The sequence below is a fragment of the Nymphaea colorata genome, chromosome 6 (assembly GCF_008831285.2).
Source record: "Nymphaea colorata isolate Beijing-Zhang1983 chromosome 6, ASM883128v2, whole genome shotgun sequence".
Taxonomy (NCBI): domain Eukaryota; kingdom Viridiplantae; phylum Streptophyta; class Magnoliopsida; order Nymphaeales; family Nymphaeaceae; genus Nymphaea; species Nymphaea colorata.
Window position 1 is genome coordinate 1,201,006 of NC_045143.1, and position 19,155 is coordinate 1,220,160.

General features: G+C 42.5%; 3 protein-coding genes and 2 non-coding genes across 5 annotated transcripts; 3 read left to right on the forward strand and 2 right to left on the reverse strand.

The window, feature by feature from the left end:
- The first annotated feature begins 1,422 nt into the window (after positions 1–1,422).
- LOC116255647 (60S ribosomal protein L35) lies at positions 1,423–4,075 on the forward strand. The gene is made up of 4 exons (XM_031631531.2): positions 1,423–1,550; positions 1,703–1,838; positions 1,961–2,117; positions 3,857–4,075. Exons 1-4 carry the CDS (start codon positions 1,547–1,549, stop codon positions 3,929–3,931), a joined length of 372 nt encoding a protein of 123 aa, XP_031487391.1. The 5' UTR covers positions 1,423–1,546; the 3' UTR covers positions 3,932–4,075.
- A 2,138-nt stretch (positions 4,076–6,213) lies between these two features.
- On the forward strand, positions 6,214–6,286 carry TRNAE-CUC (transfer RNA glutamic acid (anticodon CUC)). Its single transcript has one exon. It is a non-coding gene; the product is annotated as a tRNA-Glu (tRNA).
- Positions 6,287–10,696: 4,410 nt separating this feature from the next.
- On the forward strand, positions 10,697–13,528 carry LOC116256821 (exocyst complex component EXO70H1-like). The gene has a single exon (XM_031633317.2). The coding sequence runs from the start codon at positions 11,509–11,511 to the stop codon at positions 13,327–13,329; it is 1,821 nt and encodes a 606-aa protein (XP_031489177.1). The 5' UTR covers positions 10,697–11,508; the 3' UTR covers positions 13,330–13,528.
- Positions 13,529–14,114: 586 nt separating this feature from the next.
- Positions 14,115–14,186, reverse strand: TRNAG-UCC (transfer RNA glycine (anticodon UCC)). Its single transcript has one exon. It is a non-coding gene; the product is annotated as a tRNA-Gly (tRNA).
- Positions 14,187–14,829: 643 nt separating this feature from the next.
- LOC116256822 (pectate lyase 1) lies at positions 14,830–18,283 on the reverse strand. The gene is made up of 6 exons (XM_031633319.2): positions 18,150–18,283; positions 17,674–18,036; positions 17,234–17,579; positions 15,937–16,147; positions 15,751–15,819; positions 14,830–15,147 (listed from the first exon to the last, which is right to left on the reverse strand). The coding sequence occupies exons 2-6, from the start codon at positions 17,795–17,797 to the stop codon at positions 14,917–14,919; spliced, it is 981 nt and encodes a 326-aa protein (XP_031489179.1). The 5' UTR covers positions 17,798–18,036; positions 18,150–18,283; the 3' UTR covers positions 14,830–14,916.
- Between the last annotated feature and the right edge of the window lie 872 nt (positions 18,284–19,155).

Sequence of the window (19,155 nt, forward strand, 5' to 3'; positions counted from 1 at the left end):
ATTTGATTGAACCCTCCCCCAAGAAGGTAGAGACCAAAGCAGGCATTTTCAAGAACCGCCCATTACGGATTCACTTACATCGGCCAATCTTGGTCATTAAATTAATTAAAATGAACTACAATTAATTTAAATTTTTATATTATTTTATTGGGGGAAAACGTCACATTTTGAGGACTGTCAAAGGCATAGCCAAGAACACTAGAGCGGAGCCAACCAGTGACGTGAGTAGCAGCTGAGCACGCCGATTACCACTCGATAGGCTTATGTCTTTGTTTCCTTGTGAGGTTAGCCTCGGTAAAGAGAACCGTGAGCAGCAGGCCGCAGCATGGCGCATGGCCGAGGATGGGCGCAAACCCAAGAAGCGACCCATAGGGTCCAAATTCATAGAGAGAGCGGGCACAACCAGATCTAATCCAGGCGCCCTTTTGCTTATGTTTATTTACTCTTTTGTATCGTCTCGATTTGAGATGTGTTAGAATCGTTTTACTTTAAGTTCTTTGTACCGTCTTGAGTTAGGAGCTAAGTGAACCGAGACGCTTCTTATGTATATAAGCTTTGTAATTAGGGTTTTTTGGGATCACGCTTGAATGAAGAATGAATTGATTTTTACTTTGGGTGTCACTCTCTCTCTCATCCCATCTTCTTCTCAACCAAATCTACTCGTCTTCCGGGCGGCGCCAGATTGATTTCTTCTCACCCTTGACCAGCGACGGCTGGTGTCTTTCTTCGATCCGGTGGCGTCAATCATCCTCCCGTCCTCAATACTCTTTTCTTCTTCTCTCCAATCGGTCGAAGGAACAACTGCCTCCCTTGATCGTACGATAGAAAGAGAAGTTGTGACAGATCACAAAGCTGAGACCAATCCGTTCTGCTAAACGTGATCTTGAGTAGCGATAGCGCCTCGACAGTGAGGTTCCGTCAAATCCCATGGGTGTTTTCTCAAAAAATTTGATAAATATTCAAACACCTATCCGAAATTTGATAGATATTCAATTTTTTGTAGAGACCAAGAAAATTTATTTTCAAGGTTGAGTGCTTATCATGTTAAGGGGCATTCGATTTCAGATCTCTGGGATCTGAAATTTATGAGTTAAAAAAAGCAGACCCTTCTCTCTCTTAACTTAAATCAAAGTTTCTTCTTGTGTAAAATATTTAAAAAGGAATATCTCAAGCATGTAGTCGGATAAATCATACAAATTTTGATCGAGAATATCTTGCCACATGGAAAACAGATCCATGGACTTTTTCAGTTTTACGTCATCCAATACCAAATCCAATATTCTGCTTTGGGCCTTTGGCTGATCCAAATTCGGAACGAGATATGCGGGTTCAGTGACGGAACCGCACCTTCCTTACCCGAACCGTTCTGCAGGGCAGTTAAAGCAAAAGATGGGGGCCAAAAATGTCAAATATAAAAGGAAGGGAAAAAGCCCTTTGGATCAACCGTTGCCTCTCTAGGGTTCCCGCTGCATCCTCCTCGTTGTCATTTCCCCCAGGACGACCCCTTTCCGCTTCCTCGTCTGCCGTCGAGTGACTCGAGTCCGCCATGGGTGAGTACTCTCTCCCTCTGTGTGTGTCCCTGATTGCTTCCTGGAATGGGCGTTCCTTTTTCCTTGATTGGTTCTCATTCTCTGCTTTCCGAGTTCTCCTGATCCAATTCACGTGGTTTCTTGGTTGTTTTTTTTCCCTTCATCGTCGATAGCGAGGATCAAGGTCCACGAGCTTAGAACGAAGACGAAGACTGAGCTCCTGAGCCAGCTGAAGGATTTGAAGGCCGAGCTCGCGCTCCTCCGCGTCGCCAAGGTCACCGGAGGCGCCCCGAACAAACTCTCTAAGATGTATTATTGCTTCTTATCTCTTTTACTTGTTTTCAAGGATGTGTTTGTTTCGCCTCTTGCGTTCCGTGATTGCAGTTAGTGGGTTTGGTTTTCATAATTTGGGTTCCTTGTTGTGAGTGCAGAAAGGTGGTAAGGTTGTCGATTGCGCAGGTTCTGACGGTCATATCACAGAAGCAGAAGGCCGCACTCAGGGAAGCCTACAAGAAGAAAAAGTACATCCCGCTCGATTTGAGGCCGAAGAAGACTCGAGCGATTCGGCGCCGTCTAACCAAACACCAGGTAGAATTTCTTATATCAATGCATCTGTTATAATTTCTTAGACCATTTCTTATATCAGGTATCGTAAGTACAGTTTTTTTTTTCTTTCCGACCTGAGACGATCGTCCTTTATCTAAAAAAACTTTTGGGCAAAGTTCGTGGCTTCTTTTGCATTGCATTCTTTTTTTTAAAATGTGTTGTTGCGATCGAGAAGATTCATGGTCAGGGATGCTGTAGTTTGACAGATAGCAAATTTGAACAAATACTGACGTGGAAAATGGCGATCATATTGGTTTCATTGACCCTCTATCTGGGTAGCGGTCTTGAACTACTTAGCTTCTTTCCTTAAAATGACACGGAGAAGTTGTTCCTTTTCTTTTCAGTTTATGAAAACTAACGAGGCATTGGGGCCATCGCGTAGTTTGACTTGGGAGTATCATATTGCCAATCCTTTTACTGGAGAGGCGGCATATTTTGCTTTAGTTAAATAGCATTAGGGAATTTGGTCTGCTTGTCTTATGATGTACGCAGTGAAATGATAACTAATGGGAAAAGTTTATGGTGTTGACTAATCATGTGAGACGACGAGCGTTGTTGATGATTACATAACTTGTGGTTCTCTATGGTTTTCTTTAATGGATTGTTAAAATATTTAGGATGTCAGTATTCTTTTACGATGATTTTGAGAAATTGCAAAGAGAAAAATTAGGACCCAGGAAACTTCAAAAATCCTGCACGTCGTACAAGTTAATTAACATGTTCCTTTCTCATCCCACATTGCAAAATCTCGATTGGTTTTATGTCTCTGTGATGTTGCTTGAATGGTCACAAGTTCTTTTCCGAATAATGCTTCTGGTGGAGTTCATGTTTTTCTTTTCGGCATTAAAGTCTTTTTTGTTTCCTAATCCAAGACTTAGTATGAATGTTCTGCATGAAGTTGAACATTTTTGGTATACAAGGTCCTGTTTCCCCTATTTGGGGATTCCGGGTTCGTACTGCCGTGACTGAAATAGTTGTGTTTCAACGATCGAGGGAGAAGTAAGACTTGATGATGTTTCTGTGACTGGTTGTCCTAAGCTGGGGCTTGCAACGATGAAGAATTTGGTTTTTTTGTTTATAGTTAGCCCCTTAAGTCTTTCAAGTTGAAGTCAGTCGAAATTCCAGGATTAGGGGTTGGACCTTAGACTATCACAAGTCAAAGTTTGTCGAATGATACAGCGTACCAGCCGTTATGCATGGGTCCATTCCAATCTGTTTCCTTTTTCTTTTGTTTAAAAATTAATCAAATACTAATTATTAAAGAAGCAAAATGGTATAATTTCTTTTAAATTTCTGTGTGACCAATATTGTTTCGGCGATGAGCTGATAAGATGTGTATAACGATGCGATGTGATGGTGACCGCATTTATCATGGTTCCTGATTCTTAATGATCATTCTATGGCCAAGCTCGGAATTTTACGAAACAGGATTTAGCAAGAGCATGCAGATCTCAGACAATTGAGATCGAGAATCATTTGCCATCTCTTGTGCACTTAACTGTAAGCTTTAAGATTGCATCTCCTGTCCCGCCATCTCTTGTACACTTAATTGTAAGCTTTAAGATTGTATTTCCAGTGCCGCTTGTAATCCATTCTTAGTAATTCTGTCCTTCAACTGTTCTTGAATGTGATAAACTATATGATATCTAGAGCCTTGAAACTCTTTGGCCATAAATGTTCCTCTGTCTCTCACACGTATGCATTTGTACGCTTCTTTGCAGGAATCGTTGAAGACAGAACGCGAGAAGAAAAAGGAGAAGTACTTTCCCATGAGGAAGTATGCCATCAAGGTGTAGGTGTTGTCAAGAGTGAACCTGCAAGTCAAACTAACGATGTCCGGGTTTTGTAGGAAATCAATTTTGTTCACTGCTTAAACAATGGCAATTATTGTCTCTATTGGACGAGATTTTTTTTGTGTGAAATTTCCTTTTATTCCCTCAGCCCTCTGACGTAGGTGCGGTAATTTCACTGGCACCGCACGAATCTTCATTCTTGGTTCCCGCAGTTTTTTTCCTCACCAAAGCAAATGACTTCTTTATGATCATGAGCTCCTTCACCCCTTTTCTTGTCTCTCAACTTTGTTCTGCAGAACAATTGTGGCAAAGAAAGGCAATGTTGGGTTTGTACCATAGGGTTGTAGAGGAAGATCGTGCTTTCCCCGCTGCTTTTGACACTGGTTTATCCTTTTTCGACTTATCTTTTTTGGCTCCTAAGGCTCTTGAGTCGGTTTTAAAGGGATTAAGTTTGTTTAGGTCGCTTATTTAAGATTGATTATGAAGCAATCAATTAATAGACCACGTGAGGCCTTCTCAAATCTCCCCACGTTAGAAAGATTTACAGCTCTCTTATTATTATGATTATTTTTTCGAAAGGTTTGCAGCTCTTTTAGCAGCTTCAAACTCCTTTCATCGACTCCGTTTCAAGATATGCAGAGGTCAGTCACTTAACATTTTCTCTAGGTTGTACGTCTATCGCCCTATAGAAGGTAAGGTCAGGGTTCAGCTTTTCTACAGGAGATCGTTATAGTGATGAAGTGCCTGCGAGCCAAGATTGAAGAAGCGTGTTTAGGAGTCATTGTGGAGTTGTATTTGTTAATTGCATTCAAATAACCTGAGTTTGAGACACAAAAATGATGTAATAGTCCGATATATGGTTTCCTTGTTCAGTTTTTGGCTTGTTTACAAGTTTTAGTGTTCGACATTTTGATGCAATGTTTTGCACAATACTGACCAGAAAGGTCGAAGTGAATGGGGTCAGACATTAGCATGTGAGATTTGACGCCCAACATTATATAGCATAAAGAGAAGGGGAATGAGCATGGCTAGTATTTGCTGCTTGTGTAAGGGAGAGGAGTCTAGTCCCCTGCAAGAAGCTGAAACTTTAGTTTAATTCTGGGGAAGGTGCAAATCAGTCAAAGATGGACGCCAAATCGCTGGTCTGCAACTTTCCACATAATCTGCTGGAGGTTGCGGCGGGGGTGAAGTAATGTCTTCCATTAAAAATGGGAGGAGAGCAAATCAAGAGAGACTGTTTGGCAGAGCTGCAAAGCGGTGGATGGGGCGATGGACTGGGAGGGAACTGGAAAAAGGAGGTGATGGGTCTATGGACTGAATATGGGGTGTTATTTAAACAGGATTAAATCAGTGGCTTCACTATGGACTAAACTTTCATTGTGCTTATGAAGGGAACGGGGAAGAGATTGGTGGTGGCCTGTCTCATCCTGAAAGATGATGAAAGAAGAGAAGCGAATGTTAGAGAAGCTTCTCAAGAAAAAAAGTTGAGGTAGAGCTTCTGGAATGGAGCCTTGCCAAGCTGAGGGATACGGCTGATCCTATAGCTACTACGTCCAAAACACAAGGTGGAAGAAAATGTTAAGAGGAATTCGGGAGGGCATGAGCAAGTGGCGGATGAAATGAAGAGCTATAGAGGAAAGGAGTAGATGCTTTCACTTTCGAAAACGTGGTGTTCCTGCGGGCATTGGGAGGATGGGGACGACCTATGCTTAATCTGTTATTAGACAAGTAACCGGCTAAAAGAAAGCTTTTGGTTTTCAATTTTTTCGGTCACATTTTGCTGCTGCTGTATCGACATAAAGATTTTCATATTCTCTTCATGTAGATGCTATTGGTTTGCAATAAAGAATTGCAGCTTACCTCCAAGCAACTTTCCATTGGAAGGTGGTCAGGCCTGCAAAGCACGGCCACCGGAAGTTTTAGTTTTTCGACGTTCTAACAGGCACAAGGAAACTGCCTGAATGCTTGGCCACCTGATGCTACACTTGTGTCCCTTTCCTAATTGCTAAGCAACCAAAGCAAAAGTGGGTTTTCACTTTCGAGCAAACGGCTGTTAGGGGGTTGTGGAGTTGCGGAACGGAAAGAGAGTGAAGAAGGCATGTGCAACTCCCATTTCGTGTGGCCAATTTTGGTCGTAGTTGCCATCTTGACTTGAAAAATCAGTTCATGGGCCATACGCTACCTGATCAGTTTGGTCCATCATCGCATGGGTAGTCGACTTTCGATTTCATGGATGGCAGTGTAACGATCCTCAACTGGACTACAATTCGATCAATAAACATCCATCCGTTGTAGTCTAGTTGGTTAGGATACTCGGCTCTCACCCGAGAGACCCGGGTTCGAGTCCCGGCAACGGAATGTCTTTTTTGTTGTTGCTCGTACTTTTTGAGCTCTCTCTCTCTCTCTCTCTCTCTGTGTGTGTCTGTGTTAAGGCGGAATGGCCGGTTAAATTTTAAGAACTGAACTCAGCATGGGTCCATGACCCAGGCTTCTTCCTTTGTCCATGAAGGTATGTATGACATTAATTGCACGACAAGGTCCTTCGTTACCAGTGGGCAGTGGGCGTCCCCCTTCCCTCCCCAGCCACGGGTTCCCGCTATTCAGTGTCCTCACGTTCTCTAGACGCCGTCAACTTGACTGCCTAGGCTTTCACACTACTTAAAACCCAACTTGCTTGACCGCTCTTTGGCTCTGATTCAACTTCCACCTTTTTCCAGAAAAGCAGCAGCAAACAGGAGCAACATCGGTTGATCGCCCACTGGTCTTCAATAGTCTCCGCTTTTTTTGGTTGTTACGAATATTATTGGCGACTTGTTCAAATCTTGTAGGAAAGCACGATAACTTAGGCCTGAACAATGTACGATTCTTTCTCAGAGGATTCTTTTCGTTGTTCGAGAAGTTAGAAACCAATTCTTATACCTGTGGCCGTTCTTGCTCATTCTAACTCGAGCCATAAGACCTCCTGAATCACGGGAACCTTCAGTATGCTAATTACGCGGGTCGAGATACAAGGAAGTTTGAACTCATCACGAGACTGACTAATCTTTTTTTGAATGTTCTTCAAAGGTTAGTTGAATGACTATATTTACAGAGCTTAAAACAAATGGTGAGATGTTGACAACAGGATCTAACTGTTTTCAGGTAACAACTGTAGCAAGAGATTGAAGTTTTTTTTGCTTTGGGTTTTGTTTTTGATAGGGAAGGTGGGGCAAGGTTTCTTTCAGAGAAAATAATGGGGTTAGGTGGGCTCTGGGCCCTGCCACTTCATTGATAGTTGAAATATACTGCAGATTTAATCCTGTGTAAGCGTAATGGGAGATTCCCAATCATTGAGTCGATTCTCCCATTGCTGACTGCGTCGGTACAGAACAGTAAAACCAGACCCTTGGTTTCTTTTCTTGTGGCTGCACACCACGAAACTTACTTCCACAGAGAAAATGTGCAAACTCCCACTCTGTCCAATGCAAGGCTCCTCCTTCGCTTTAAGATCATGTCCACAGGAATAACTAAATCTGATCTGCGAGAAGACTCGACGATGATGTTTTCAGTGTTATCACCGGTGAACAGGTGTTGGGCATTCTTTGCATTAATTCCTTTCTTTTCACATGTAACACACTTCCTCGCATTCTGAATTCCTCTTTCCTTGGGTCCTCCATGGGTGAACTGAAGTCTGTTATGGAAGCACGTCAGGGGAGTGGCAGCTGCTCTCTTCTCGTGGAAGAAACTATCGAAGCAGATGATATTATGCAACGGCGGTTGGCCATTTCGGCCCGTTCACATGAACAATCTCTGTAACATCTCTGCTGCAAACAAACATTACAGAAACACAAAGCTACCTGTTCCTCAGTCTACAACTCCTGACCTTCATCAACTTGAGAGTCTCGATTTCAGGAATCCTGGTGCATTAGTGGATATCGAGTTTGCCGGATATTTTTAATTGTGCCAAGAAAGAGCACCAGAATGAAGCTTAAATGCTTAAATTACTCTTACCCAGTTGTTGGATTACTTCCAAAGTAGTTAGTAAGTAAATTTTCAGATTCTCGTAATGTAAGAGTTGCGTTCCTGAGTGAACATCACTCGAACGGAACAAACCCAGACTCTAGCATATTCTAAAGCCTGACCTCTCAGTAAAGATTTAACTTCCACTCGCCAGAATTGAAATACAGCAACTTGGAGCAACTGTGGTCCTTCACCCACCTGTCTTCCAAGGTCCAGTGCATTTATGGATAGCGATGAACACTAGAGACTCGTTCAAGTCTCCCCAAAGACGCAAAAAAAGAAAAAAACGCAGGCCGAAACAGGTGAAATTAAAGGACATTACTTAACTGCTACTGCAGCAAAAAGGCAGCATGTGCCGGAGAGTTAGGAGTTGCTATCATAATGCATGAACACTCGGGTTGGAACCCTTATAGTTGTGATAATGTATAAATTTAAATGTTTTTGGAGGAATATCTTATTCTGAATTCATCACATATATTTATAGAGTTCATCTTAGCAAATCGATTGCCGCATCTCTAATGTAAAAAGAATGTTCAACTGTATTTTTTTTAATTAAGATACTTGATCCCAATCGAATCCTGCTTTACTATGAGCCCCTGCCGCCCCCACTGCAATTATTATACAGTGGGGAATTAAGATAGAAGCGGCCAAGTCGATCACGAATCGATCTCCTCTTCAAGCCAATTATTATACAATGGTAAATGAAGATCAGAAGAGGCCAAGTCGATCACGAATTGGTCTCCTTTTCTAACAAAAAAGAAAAAATTGCTTTCTCTTTCTTTTCTTCCCTCTTCGCCCAATCTGGCCCACCCAGCTCGTGTAAATAAATTTACACCTTTTTCTTCTCTGATTATAAATTTAAATTGTATACACTAATATGTAGACTTATATGAGACAAAGTGACACTAATAATGCCACTTATCAGCTGATTCCACGGAATAATTAAACTTAATATTTAAATTGACACGAATTTCGGGCATGGAACTAGTACAACTTCAGGTGGATGAGATCCACATGCTTCTATTATGTTTCACGTTCACGAATCTCAAGTAAAAAAAGGAGGAGTGATGTCTGATCTCTAGATTTCAAGATAATTTAAGATCTAATCCATGCTTATTTTAAGCAAAAGAGTAGATCTGAAAACTTAAGGGCATGAGATCACCAGCACGTGGGCAACAAGAGAGAAATTTCTTATGAAAAATGAACAGAAGTAAAGCTTACATAGTCATAGTCAAGGCTGCGAAAATTGTGTTGAACAAGGGTGCAGATTTTCCAACTTGAGCCGCCGGGTTTCTACGTTAATGCCTAATTACAAACCCATGCACAACATTATCCTGTGGGTGATAGGAATTGCTACCGAACGAGGAAAATGCAACACATATTCTGCAGCAACTTGTTTGATTTTTCTCTTTTTTATATTATCAAATGTCTCCATATTTCATTTAGAATTTCCCATCTTCTTAATCTCCTAATGAATTCGAAACATTTGTTGCTAAGATTTCGGTCCTCTTTAACTTGGGTCTCGTGTTAAACAGTCCAAATGGATCCACTCCAGAAGTACTGGGTGTATGAATGTATTCTTAGCACTGTTTAATTTGTCTCTAATAAAAGGTAATTCGGATTCAGAGGCACAAGGTTGCGAACATTGCATAAATTTTATGTAAATGTTATATTTTTTAAATGTTCATATGAAACCATATTCAATGCAAAACACCCAAAATCACACCCTCATGCGTCTAAAGGTTTTGGCTTGTTGTTTCAAGGTGAGTATGGAATATATGGTACATCCTTAAGCTTGGGTGTCGTGATTACAACTATTTATTTGCGACAAAAATGAATAACACACAAACCACATGATTCAAATCTGGGATCTTGTAAAAGAACTGTTCAATTTGTATACAATCTCTTGAATAACCGTTCAGGCATCGTTTTCTAAAGATTAAAAACCCAAGATGGCGGTTCTTGTATGATTTATCTGGGTATAAGAACACAAATTTCTACAAAGTACAAAACTTCTAAGAAATCTAATTTCTTAAGTTTTGGATTCATATAAGATCTTGCTTATCCAACTCAGACAATTTTGCTAATTTGAAAATTACTCTAATTTACAATTTAAAAATTTTTTTTTTTTGAAGAAATTGACCAATTAGAGTTGACGATTCAACCTTAGCATGGAAACGATATGAAGATACTGAAATTAAGACGACCTCTTCAGGTGAGCGAGATGGTCAATCCCACCGCTCGAAGCGAAGCCCGAAGGCCCCTCAATTTTTTCTATTTCTGGGGTCTAGAGCTTGATTTTTAGAAGCTTCTAACCCGACCATAACCCGACCAACTATGCTATGCCTGTTGAGACAACGATTTGGCATGGTCAAGGCAATTACTGATACGCATCCGCTTACAATAGATAGAGAAATGGAGGAGGATCTACACCATCCATTTCAGAGATGAATTATTTATTACCTTTAAAAAGCAGGGTTGCCGTGGGATTCCCCACATCTATGGTGCATTCATTCATTTATAAATATGTTCTTAGAAAGACTCAAACTCTTTAATGATCACAGCCGTTCTGCCAATTTGACTTCAAATGATGCAATAAAAACACTAATAAATGAAAAACAAATGAACCATCTCGTGGTGCTTAATTGTGGCTTGAGCCTGATCATGGGTTTTGGCCCTTTTGGGTCTTGCACGTTATTTTCTCGTGGTCAAAGCAAACTCCGGCAGCTTTAAATGCGCACACTTTGCACCGGGGAAGCGCCGGCCAGTAGTAGGCTTCCCGGAAAGGGTATCGGAGGAAGTCAAACTAGGGAAAGATGAAGGGCAAATTCGACATTTAAGACACAGGAACGGGCAGAAGCCTCCGACCACGTACCCACCGCCGGCCCCCGGGAGGAGGCTGTCCTTTCACCCCAATCTCCCTACCCTCCTCACTCGCCGACGGACAAGCCGGTAGGTCCCAAAGACGAGACAAAGGGCTAAGAGGCAGAACGTAGGAACACGCGACTCCCAGAGTCCGGGCTGCTTTTCTTTGACTCCATGACCATAACCAGAAAGATACTTTTTTTCTTCTTTTCCGGTGACCAGGACGCCAGTCGAGCCGAACCTTTCGGTCGGTCTCAGTGGGCAAACTAGGGGCTGGCAATGCACCGCACTGGGTCCCCAGGTCGATTCCTGTGAGCGGCGGTGAGAGTGTGGGACTAGCGGGGACACCGACTCAGCTTTGCTTTGAACTTTTCCTCGAGCAGGAAGAATGAGGGCAGGCTTCAACTGATGAATTATTGACTTTGAGTTCGAGTGTGGAACGCTGATAAGAAAAACATCATAAAAGGATTAGGCAGTTCCATGTTTTCGTGTGGGGACGACTGGGTCCATGGAACAGGGCAAAACGTGAAAGGTGAGCTCATCCCGGTAGCTTCGTCATTTCGCCTGGTCAACACAGGGCCGTCCTGAACACCTGTCCCCGCCATATAAACCCTCTTCCCCCTCTGCATCCCCATCAGTGTTTGCAGGCACAGCATCCCATCCCCTTGAGTTCACCGCCGTTGTTCCTCACACTGGGAGAGAGAGAGAGGACGGAGATGAAGAAGGTGACCCTGTTGAGTCTCTTCTCCGGGAGGGAGAAAGAGGGAGATGGGAATCGCATCGGGTCGGCCTTCCCGCCGAAGCGGCTTGATGCCCAGAAAGTGCAGCAGATTCTGACGGCCGCTGAGACCATGGTGTACAAGTGGGACGCCGACACCTCCGCCTACGCCGGGATTACTTCTCTATGGTACGAAAGCCGTGCTGAAGCTAGGAAGTATCTGGGTTGCGTGAGTGACCTCCAGAGCGCCATGCGGTTCCTCTCGGCCACCGACCCTTCCTCGCCGCACCTCGTCAAGGCGCAGAATCTCATGGTGCTTGCGATGAAGCGCTTGCAGAAGGAGTTCTACCAGATTCTTGCCGCGAACCGGTGCCACCTCGACCCGGAGTCGCTTTCCGGCCGGTCGTCCACGAGCACCTCGGAGTTTGATGAAGACAACGACTCCGAAGACGAGATTCGGAAGGTCGGGAAGTCCATCGTCGACGTGGAGAGCGCGTCGTCGCTCGCCATGGCGGACCTCCGGTCGATCGCAGAGTCCATGATTGCCTTCGGTTATGGGAAGGAGTGCGTGAAGGTTTACAAAATCTTGCGGAAGTCCATCGTCGACGAGGGGATTTACCGCCTCGGAATCGAGCGGATGAGCTCCGCTCAAATCCAGAAGATGGATTGGGACGTCTTGGAGATGAAGATCAGGGTGTGGATTCATGCCGTGAAAGTCGCCGTGAGGACTCTCTTTTCCGGCGAGCGTTTCCTGTGCGACCACGTTTTCTCGGCCTCCCACTCCATCGGGGAAACGTGCTTCGCGGACATCACGGGCGAAGCGGCTCGCCTGCTATTTGCCTTTCCGGAATCCGTCGCCAAGGGGAAATACTCGCCGGAGAAGATTTTCCGCATCCTCGACCTCTACGATGCAATTGCGGAGCTGTGGCCGGAAATCGAGTCTACATTCTCCTACGAGGCGTCCGGCTTCGTGCGGGCCCAGGCGATGTCGGCGCTCATCAAGCTCGGCGACGCCATTCGATCGATGATGGCCGACTTCGAGGCAGCGATATTGAAGGACTCCTCCAAGGCGCCCGTCCCAGGCAGCGGTCTCCATCCCATGACCCGCTACGTCATGAACTTCCTTTCCGTTCTGGCGGATTACCGGCAAATCATCGCCGACATAACCGCCGACTGCCCCGTCAAGAACCCGCTCCCGAACGCCATCTCCGAATGCCTCAACAGCGAGCCGATAGCCACACGATTCGCGTGGCTCGTGCTGTCCCTCCTCTGCAAAATCGACGGCAGATCGGAGCTCTACGGGGACGTCTCCTTCTCCTACCTCTTCCTCGCGAACAACCTCCACTACATCATCCAGAAAGTGCAGAGCTCGGAGCTCCGGGTCGTCCTGGGCGACTCTTGGGTGACAATGCACGCCGAGAAGCTCCGCCAGTACTCGGCTAACTACGAGCGGACGGCGTGGAAAAAGGTCACGACGGCCCTGGCGGAAATACCGGCGGACGCAAACCGGGACAGCGTCCGGCAGGCCTTCCGGCGGTTCAATTTGGCGTTCGAGGAGGCGTATCGAGCGCAGACCGCAGCGGTCGTGGTGGACAGCAGTCTCAGAGAGGAGTTGAAGTCGTCGATTGCGCAGAAGATCGTCCCGGCGTACCGCTCGTTCTACGGCCGGTTTCGAGCTTTCATGCGGAGGGAGGTCGACGGCGAGCCCGCCGTGAAGTTCTCGCCGGAGGACATAGAGAACTGCCTCTCCGGCCTCTTCTACGGGAGCGGCACCGGTAGCGCGCCTCCTTCTGTTCACTTGCGGGCCTCATCTCGCTGAGTTCCCGGCGCGGAAATTTTTACCGAAAAAGAAAAAAAATTAAATTAAATTAAATTTGTTTATTTGTTTACGTAAATGTACTTTTTACTGCACTCTTATTACTGATTAGTGAGGGGATTGACGTCTATAAAAAAAAAAAAAAAGAATGAGATGAATTTTTTAAGAAATTTATTTAGTGTAAAAAAATTTTGATTTTTTACTCTGTTGGTGGATCTGGAATCAATGGATAGGAAAATGATCGTTGAAAAGCAGGACAGCGACAGGCGTACGTGGTAAAGTTTTATCAATTTTAATTTATGAGTGAACAACTTTGCAATTTCAGACTGGAATCTGAATATTTTACTGCTTATCTTGCAGATTCATGGTCTCATGTTTTAATTATTTCACTAAGCTCGTGGATAAAAATATTTAGAGGGTGGTTGAAGAAATGAATAATCGGGATAAGCATCACCGATATAGTATATATGTGACAACTTGCAAATCCTAAAACCTAAAATAGGAATAATAAAACATTTTATCCAATATATTACTCATTCCTCAACGTCAAACATATGGAAGACTGCCTTGCCGCCTTGTGTGTAGAGCCAGACGCTTTCATCTCTTATATAAATGTATTGTGTTTTTTTTTTTTTTTTCTGGAGATATTTTGTGGACGCTTTCTGAGGAAGTCAACGTCCTTCCTCTGCACATAGAACCAGAGGCAGGACCTTTCTGCACACACACACACAGACTCTTATGAGGTGCAGAAATGAAAAAAGGAAAAGTAAAACCTGAAACCACTAAGATGCGTTTGCCGGGAGTCGAACCCGGGTCTATTGCTTGGAAGGCAATTATCCTAACCGTTGGACTACAAACGCTGGTGTTGGTGTCTTTACTGACAAAACTTTTTCATGAAAAGTATTCAAAAAAATGCGACGGCTTATTACATTTAAAAACAAATTTTGGGTATTGACCATTTGAACATTTGATTACCTTGGATGATGTTTGGGTGTTAGATTTAATCATGTTATATATTTTCATTTATTTCTAACAAGCTGGATGTTAGATCCTTTGTCCCTAACAAGCGAACTAAGCTATAAATTTATGATCCTTGCATTTCTAAAACATTAATATCAAGTCAAAGCCTTCTCTTTTTTTTAACTAGAGATATACATGAACTTCAAGGATAATGAGGATCTCGAATTCATATCTGCAGTTGACTGGAATCATGGTTTTATGATACAGCGTGCTTTTTGAGATTTAAATGGTTGTACGTTTTAATGTAATGAAAAACTCATTCATATACTGGAATTGAGAGATAAAGTCCCCTGACAAATTTATTAAAGAGCCATATCGCAATTTACACATTTCGATAGCACAAAAGCAAATCTCTGCATTTTTACTGAACAAAGATTATCTTAAATTGGAACATGTTATGCACAATATATCATTTAAAATCGACACACCTTCTTTGCGAATATGACAAGCTCAATTAGAAGTTATAATAGCATTTTTCTGCTAGCTAGCTAGCTACCAGAAATATTGTTGCAACGCACCCCTCTTGATGAAGAACAAACAGGTACACATCTTCTCAAGTTACTTAAATCTTTAAGCAGCAGCTTCTTCAGGGCGTGCTACAAGTTGCCATCCTGCAGATAATCTGATGACTTCTTTCAAAGCTTCAGTGGGTGCTTCCATGGTCCATGTTGGGTATATCTCACCAGCCTTGAAGAAAGTACTGTGGTCGATGTTCTCTAGCAAACCAGATTCTGTATCACTTACAAACAGATCCCCTTCAGATCTTATGTAACCAGACCCCGCCTCTTCCTTGTCTGCTGCCTGCTCAAACAACAAGACTGGCTTCTTCAGTGGGATGCGGAAGCAGAATTAGATCGTTGGATATATTTCATGCATCCAAAAAGGCACCAGAAGCTTGAAAGTACTAAGAGATACCAATGATATGCATTTTCATGTGTTGTCCTAACTAAAAGCATAGAGGCTGAACCAGAAACTAGTGCGCCCAAAAGTGCCGCTAGGTCTTTGTTTACATTGTTGCCAACTTGTGCTGAACAATGAAAAGCTGTTCTGAAACAAGTTCCGGAAGTTTTCGATGATGTTAAAAGATGTCTGTGGTTTTACGCATTATATTATCTCAAGATATCATTTACTCATCAATAAGATCGTTTTTAGATATAACTTCTGTTTTCCATATGAGGCTATACTGCTGCCGAATTCCATGTTTAAATTTGCCTCTTACTTCAACAATTCTCCGAAATTTATATGGTGTGACAACGGAATTATAAACCTGCACACAGTACGGTAACAAAAGCAGACAAAAACAGCAGAAATATATCCAGACCATTAAATTTGTATCTTTATTTTCGAGAATGCTGACAAGAAAAGAAAAGGAAGATACACTACTATTGAATTTTCTTCATGTACCTTCTCTGTTAGATACTTAAAGGCCTGCTTTTTCTGTCCTGCTTCATAGATATTACACTGGGAAAATATCTGCTTTCAACAAAGAAGGGCATTTAACCAAAATTTAGTTCACAACATAAAGAGAAAATGTCGGTAAAGGGAGAGACAACAGATAAAGCAAAAGCAAGGACTTTGCTTTCTCCGCACCTGCGATTCAATGCTTGCGCAAACGGCATATATCCCCCAGTTCTTAATGTAGTTATTATAGAGATGGACCTTTCCAAATCTCACGCGAGGATGTCTTTGACGAGTCCCGTCAAAAAAGCAATGGTGGATTGTCACCCTAATACACCTATCTTCAATGTGAGTCGGATCTGCTCCGATAAGAATTGTTTTATTATGTTGGGAAAAATGGCATCTGTTGGAAGGACAATGTGAAAAGTGTTAAAGAGGGCACGAGAAGAAGAAAAAAACTTAGCTGAGCATAAGAAATCTTAGTGCTAAAATTTTAACAACAAACGTAGGAGAACATGTTGAATCTGCTTCAAAAATTCGGATGAAAAAAATGATAGATGGTTGAAAAGCACTAAGTTCATAAAAATGTAACAAGAGTATCAGTAACTTTGAACTGGAGAGAAGATAAGCTGGTTAAAGCAATGAAACAAAAGCACTTGAAAAAAATGTTAGCAGTGAATGACACAGATGTTGAATAAACAGATACTACAAATATTTACAATGCATGAAGAACTTCTCTGGAGTGTCAATTTCTGTTTATCATATGTTTTTCCATAATCACCTTGAGTAAGCAAAAGATTGTGATTTATTGTTCTTTTCGATTCATTTTTCCTTTCATTCCATCGCTGAAGTTTATTATTTCACAATGGCTATTTGAAGAATCAAACTTTGCAGCTTTCACAGCCAAAATAGGAAGAAGACGCATTCAAGTTCCATTTGTTATCTTGAGTCAGAAAATTCATCTGTTATTTCAGTTCTTCATTTTGTCCACTCTCTAAATGCACACACATATATTACGTTTGTTCACTTATATGCGTTTCACATATATTAATTTGTCTCGAACCTTTCTATTTATCACCTGCCGTGAATTCATCCTGTCCCATTTTAAGTCATCCAACATTTTCAGTACGTCATTGTGCTAGAAGTCGATGTTAAAGAATCAACAAGGATGTGTATTACTACTTTATATGTTAAAGAATTTACAAGGATGTATATGATGTTGATAAACATCATGTAGATGTCACTGTAAGTCCTCTATGTAAGGGCATTTGATAGTGTAATACCAATGAAAGTTCCATAGATGCAATCTATAATGTGAAACAATTACCATCAGAACAAAGAGGTTTCTCACATAACTAAATAGACTAGCAACTTAAGTTCCAAGGTAAATTAAGGAAACCGTTTTCCAAAGATACCTAAGAAGTCTATGGACTGCATTCTCCTAGGAAAGTTGTGGAAACAATTCAACTACCCGAAAAAAAAAAGTCACCTGGACACAGTAATATCTGTACTTGCTCGTGTAATGTCAACTAATCCATCATCATAATCACGTAAGCTACAACGATCGATCCAAATGTGCCTTGATTTTGGCTTAATCTGGATGCAGTCAGCATCTCTTCCGCCTTCAAACTCGAGATTGCAGATGATCACATGTTCACACTCCTTTAGTTGCAGACCCTTTCCCGTAAGCTTTATCCTCTGGCCACGGCCATCAATTGTTTTATAAGACGATACTTTCAGGTAAGACGACAGGTGAATTACACCAGAAACTTCAAACACTATCCATAGTGGTTCCTTTCTCCTGCATGCTTCACGAAGTGATCCGAGGCCATCATCTGTACAGCAGAAGCTCATGTAAGTTGCAACATTTAATCCATAAATAGGACAAAAACAGTTCCAAATTGTGCTCTTAGATGAATCGGGGGCTGCCTGCGAGGGAGGTGACGCGGTAGACGGCCCCATGGAGTCCGCCGATGGCAAAGCGGCCGAAGCCCTCGGCTTGTCCGGCGAGCGCCCTTAGATCCGAATCGACTCGAGAGTAAGGTAGCGCCATCCCCTGCTGAGAATATCTGGTAGTACTTTTCAGGACAATGGTAACAGACGGTAGCTGCTGTCGGAGAATATACACGAGGAGGATGAAGGTGCTGGGTGGCGGCGCTGCAGCCTGCAGTTGGTGGTGGTGGGAAGCCGGAAGCCTGAGCAGCTGCTGCAGACGACGCTTCCCATCTATTTAAACGGTGGGCTAAAACAACGGCTATTTTTGCCGATGGTGGTTCTTTCTCCTCCGGCAAACTTGGGCACAACGGAAATCCTGTTGTTAGATCCACTAGCAATCGGAAGTAGCAGCAGTTACTAACCAACATCATCTAATGAGAGAAAGCGAGAGAAAGAGCAGAAATTCTTACCGGCGGCAGTTACCACCGACGTTTAACGAACACGCAATTTCACTGCCCAAAAAACGGACGTCCAATTTGTTGCTGATCCCTTATTTCCTTTCTCTTTCTGTTTTTTGGTTGTAAGCTCGAATCAGGAACAAAATAGTTGCTCTTCGGATGCGATGTAGCTATTGCCACATTCGACTTATCTGATATTCTAGTCCCATTAACTCGCATTCAGATGTTCAAAATTGCAGAGTCTAATTCAAAGATTTAGTGTAATGGAAGACGACGGTTGGTGTCCGCAAAAAAATCTATTACGAAGACAATTACTAATTAAACTCCACGTTTTAATTGTTGCCCACCAATCCAAAATCGAAATTGTGAATTGAGCGTCCAATGTCATTAAAATCCATAGATGCCGTTCAAACATTGATGAACTAATAACAACACCAGTTTCACTTTTTTATTGCTGCATTAAATATGTAAAATGAAAAACGCTGCCTCTCCGCAAAATCTGGCTAGTTAAGTTGGCAGTGTCCAAAGCCAAGGGCTGAAAAAGGATGCCCTCAAAGCAGATTCTTTAGCAGAAAAACCGGCAAATTAAATGGCAGGTCGAAGGGACATCCATAAACAACTAATTGTAACCGGAACAAATGACAAAAGGCTTAAAGAACAAAGCTTATTTTTTTCCTCTACTGCTTGGTAAACTTGAGTTAGGGTGCTGGTCATACCAATTTTACGTTAGAAAAAATGCCCCAAGTGATCTCAAGTACCAGAAGCACTCTTCTCAGCACTCCCTTAGATTTTCCTTTAAAAAAGCAAGTGAAGTAAACTATGCTTTTCATATCAATTTTAAAGGAAACAAAATTCAAACCTTTACAGAAAGAAGCTTGAGCTCAAGTTTTGGTGATATAACGAAAACGTGCATAAGTTCGAACTTTTTAGTTCAACCTAACCAATACAAGTTAAATGAAAACGATCAAAACATAAGTCCGTTTTGTTGTCCAACGAAACTTAAGTGCATTGTTTGCGG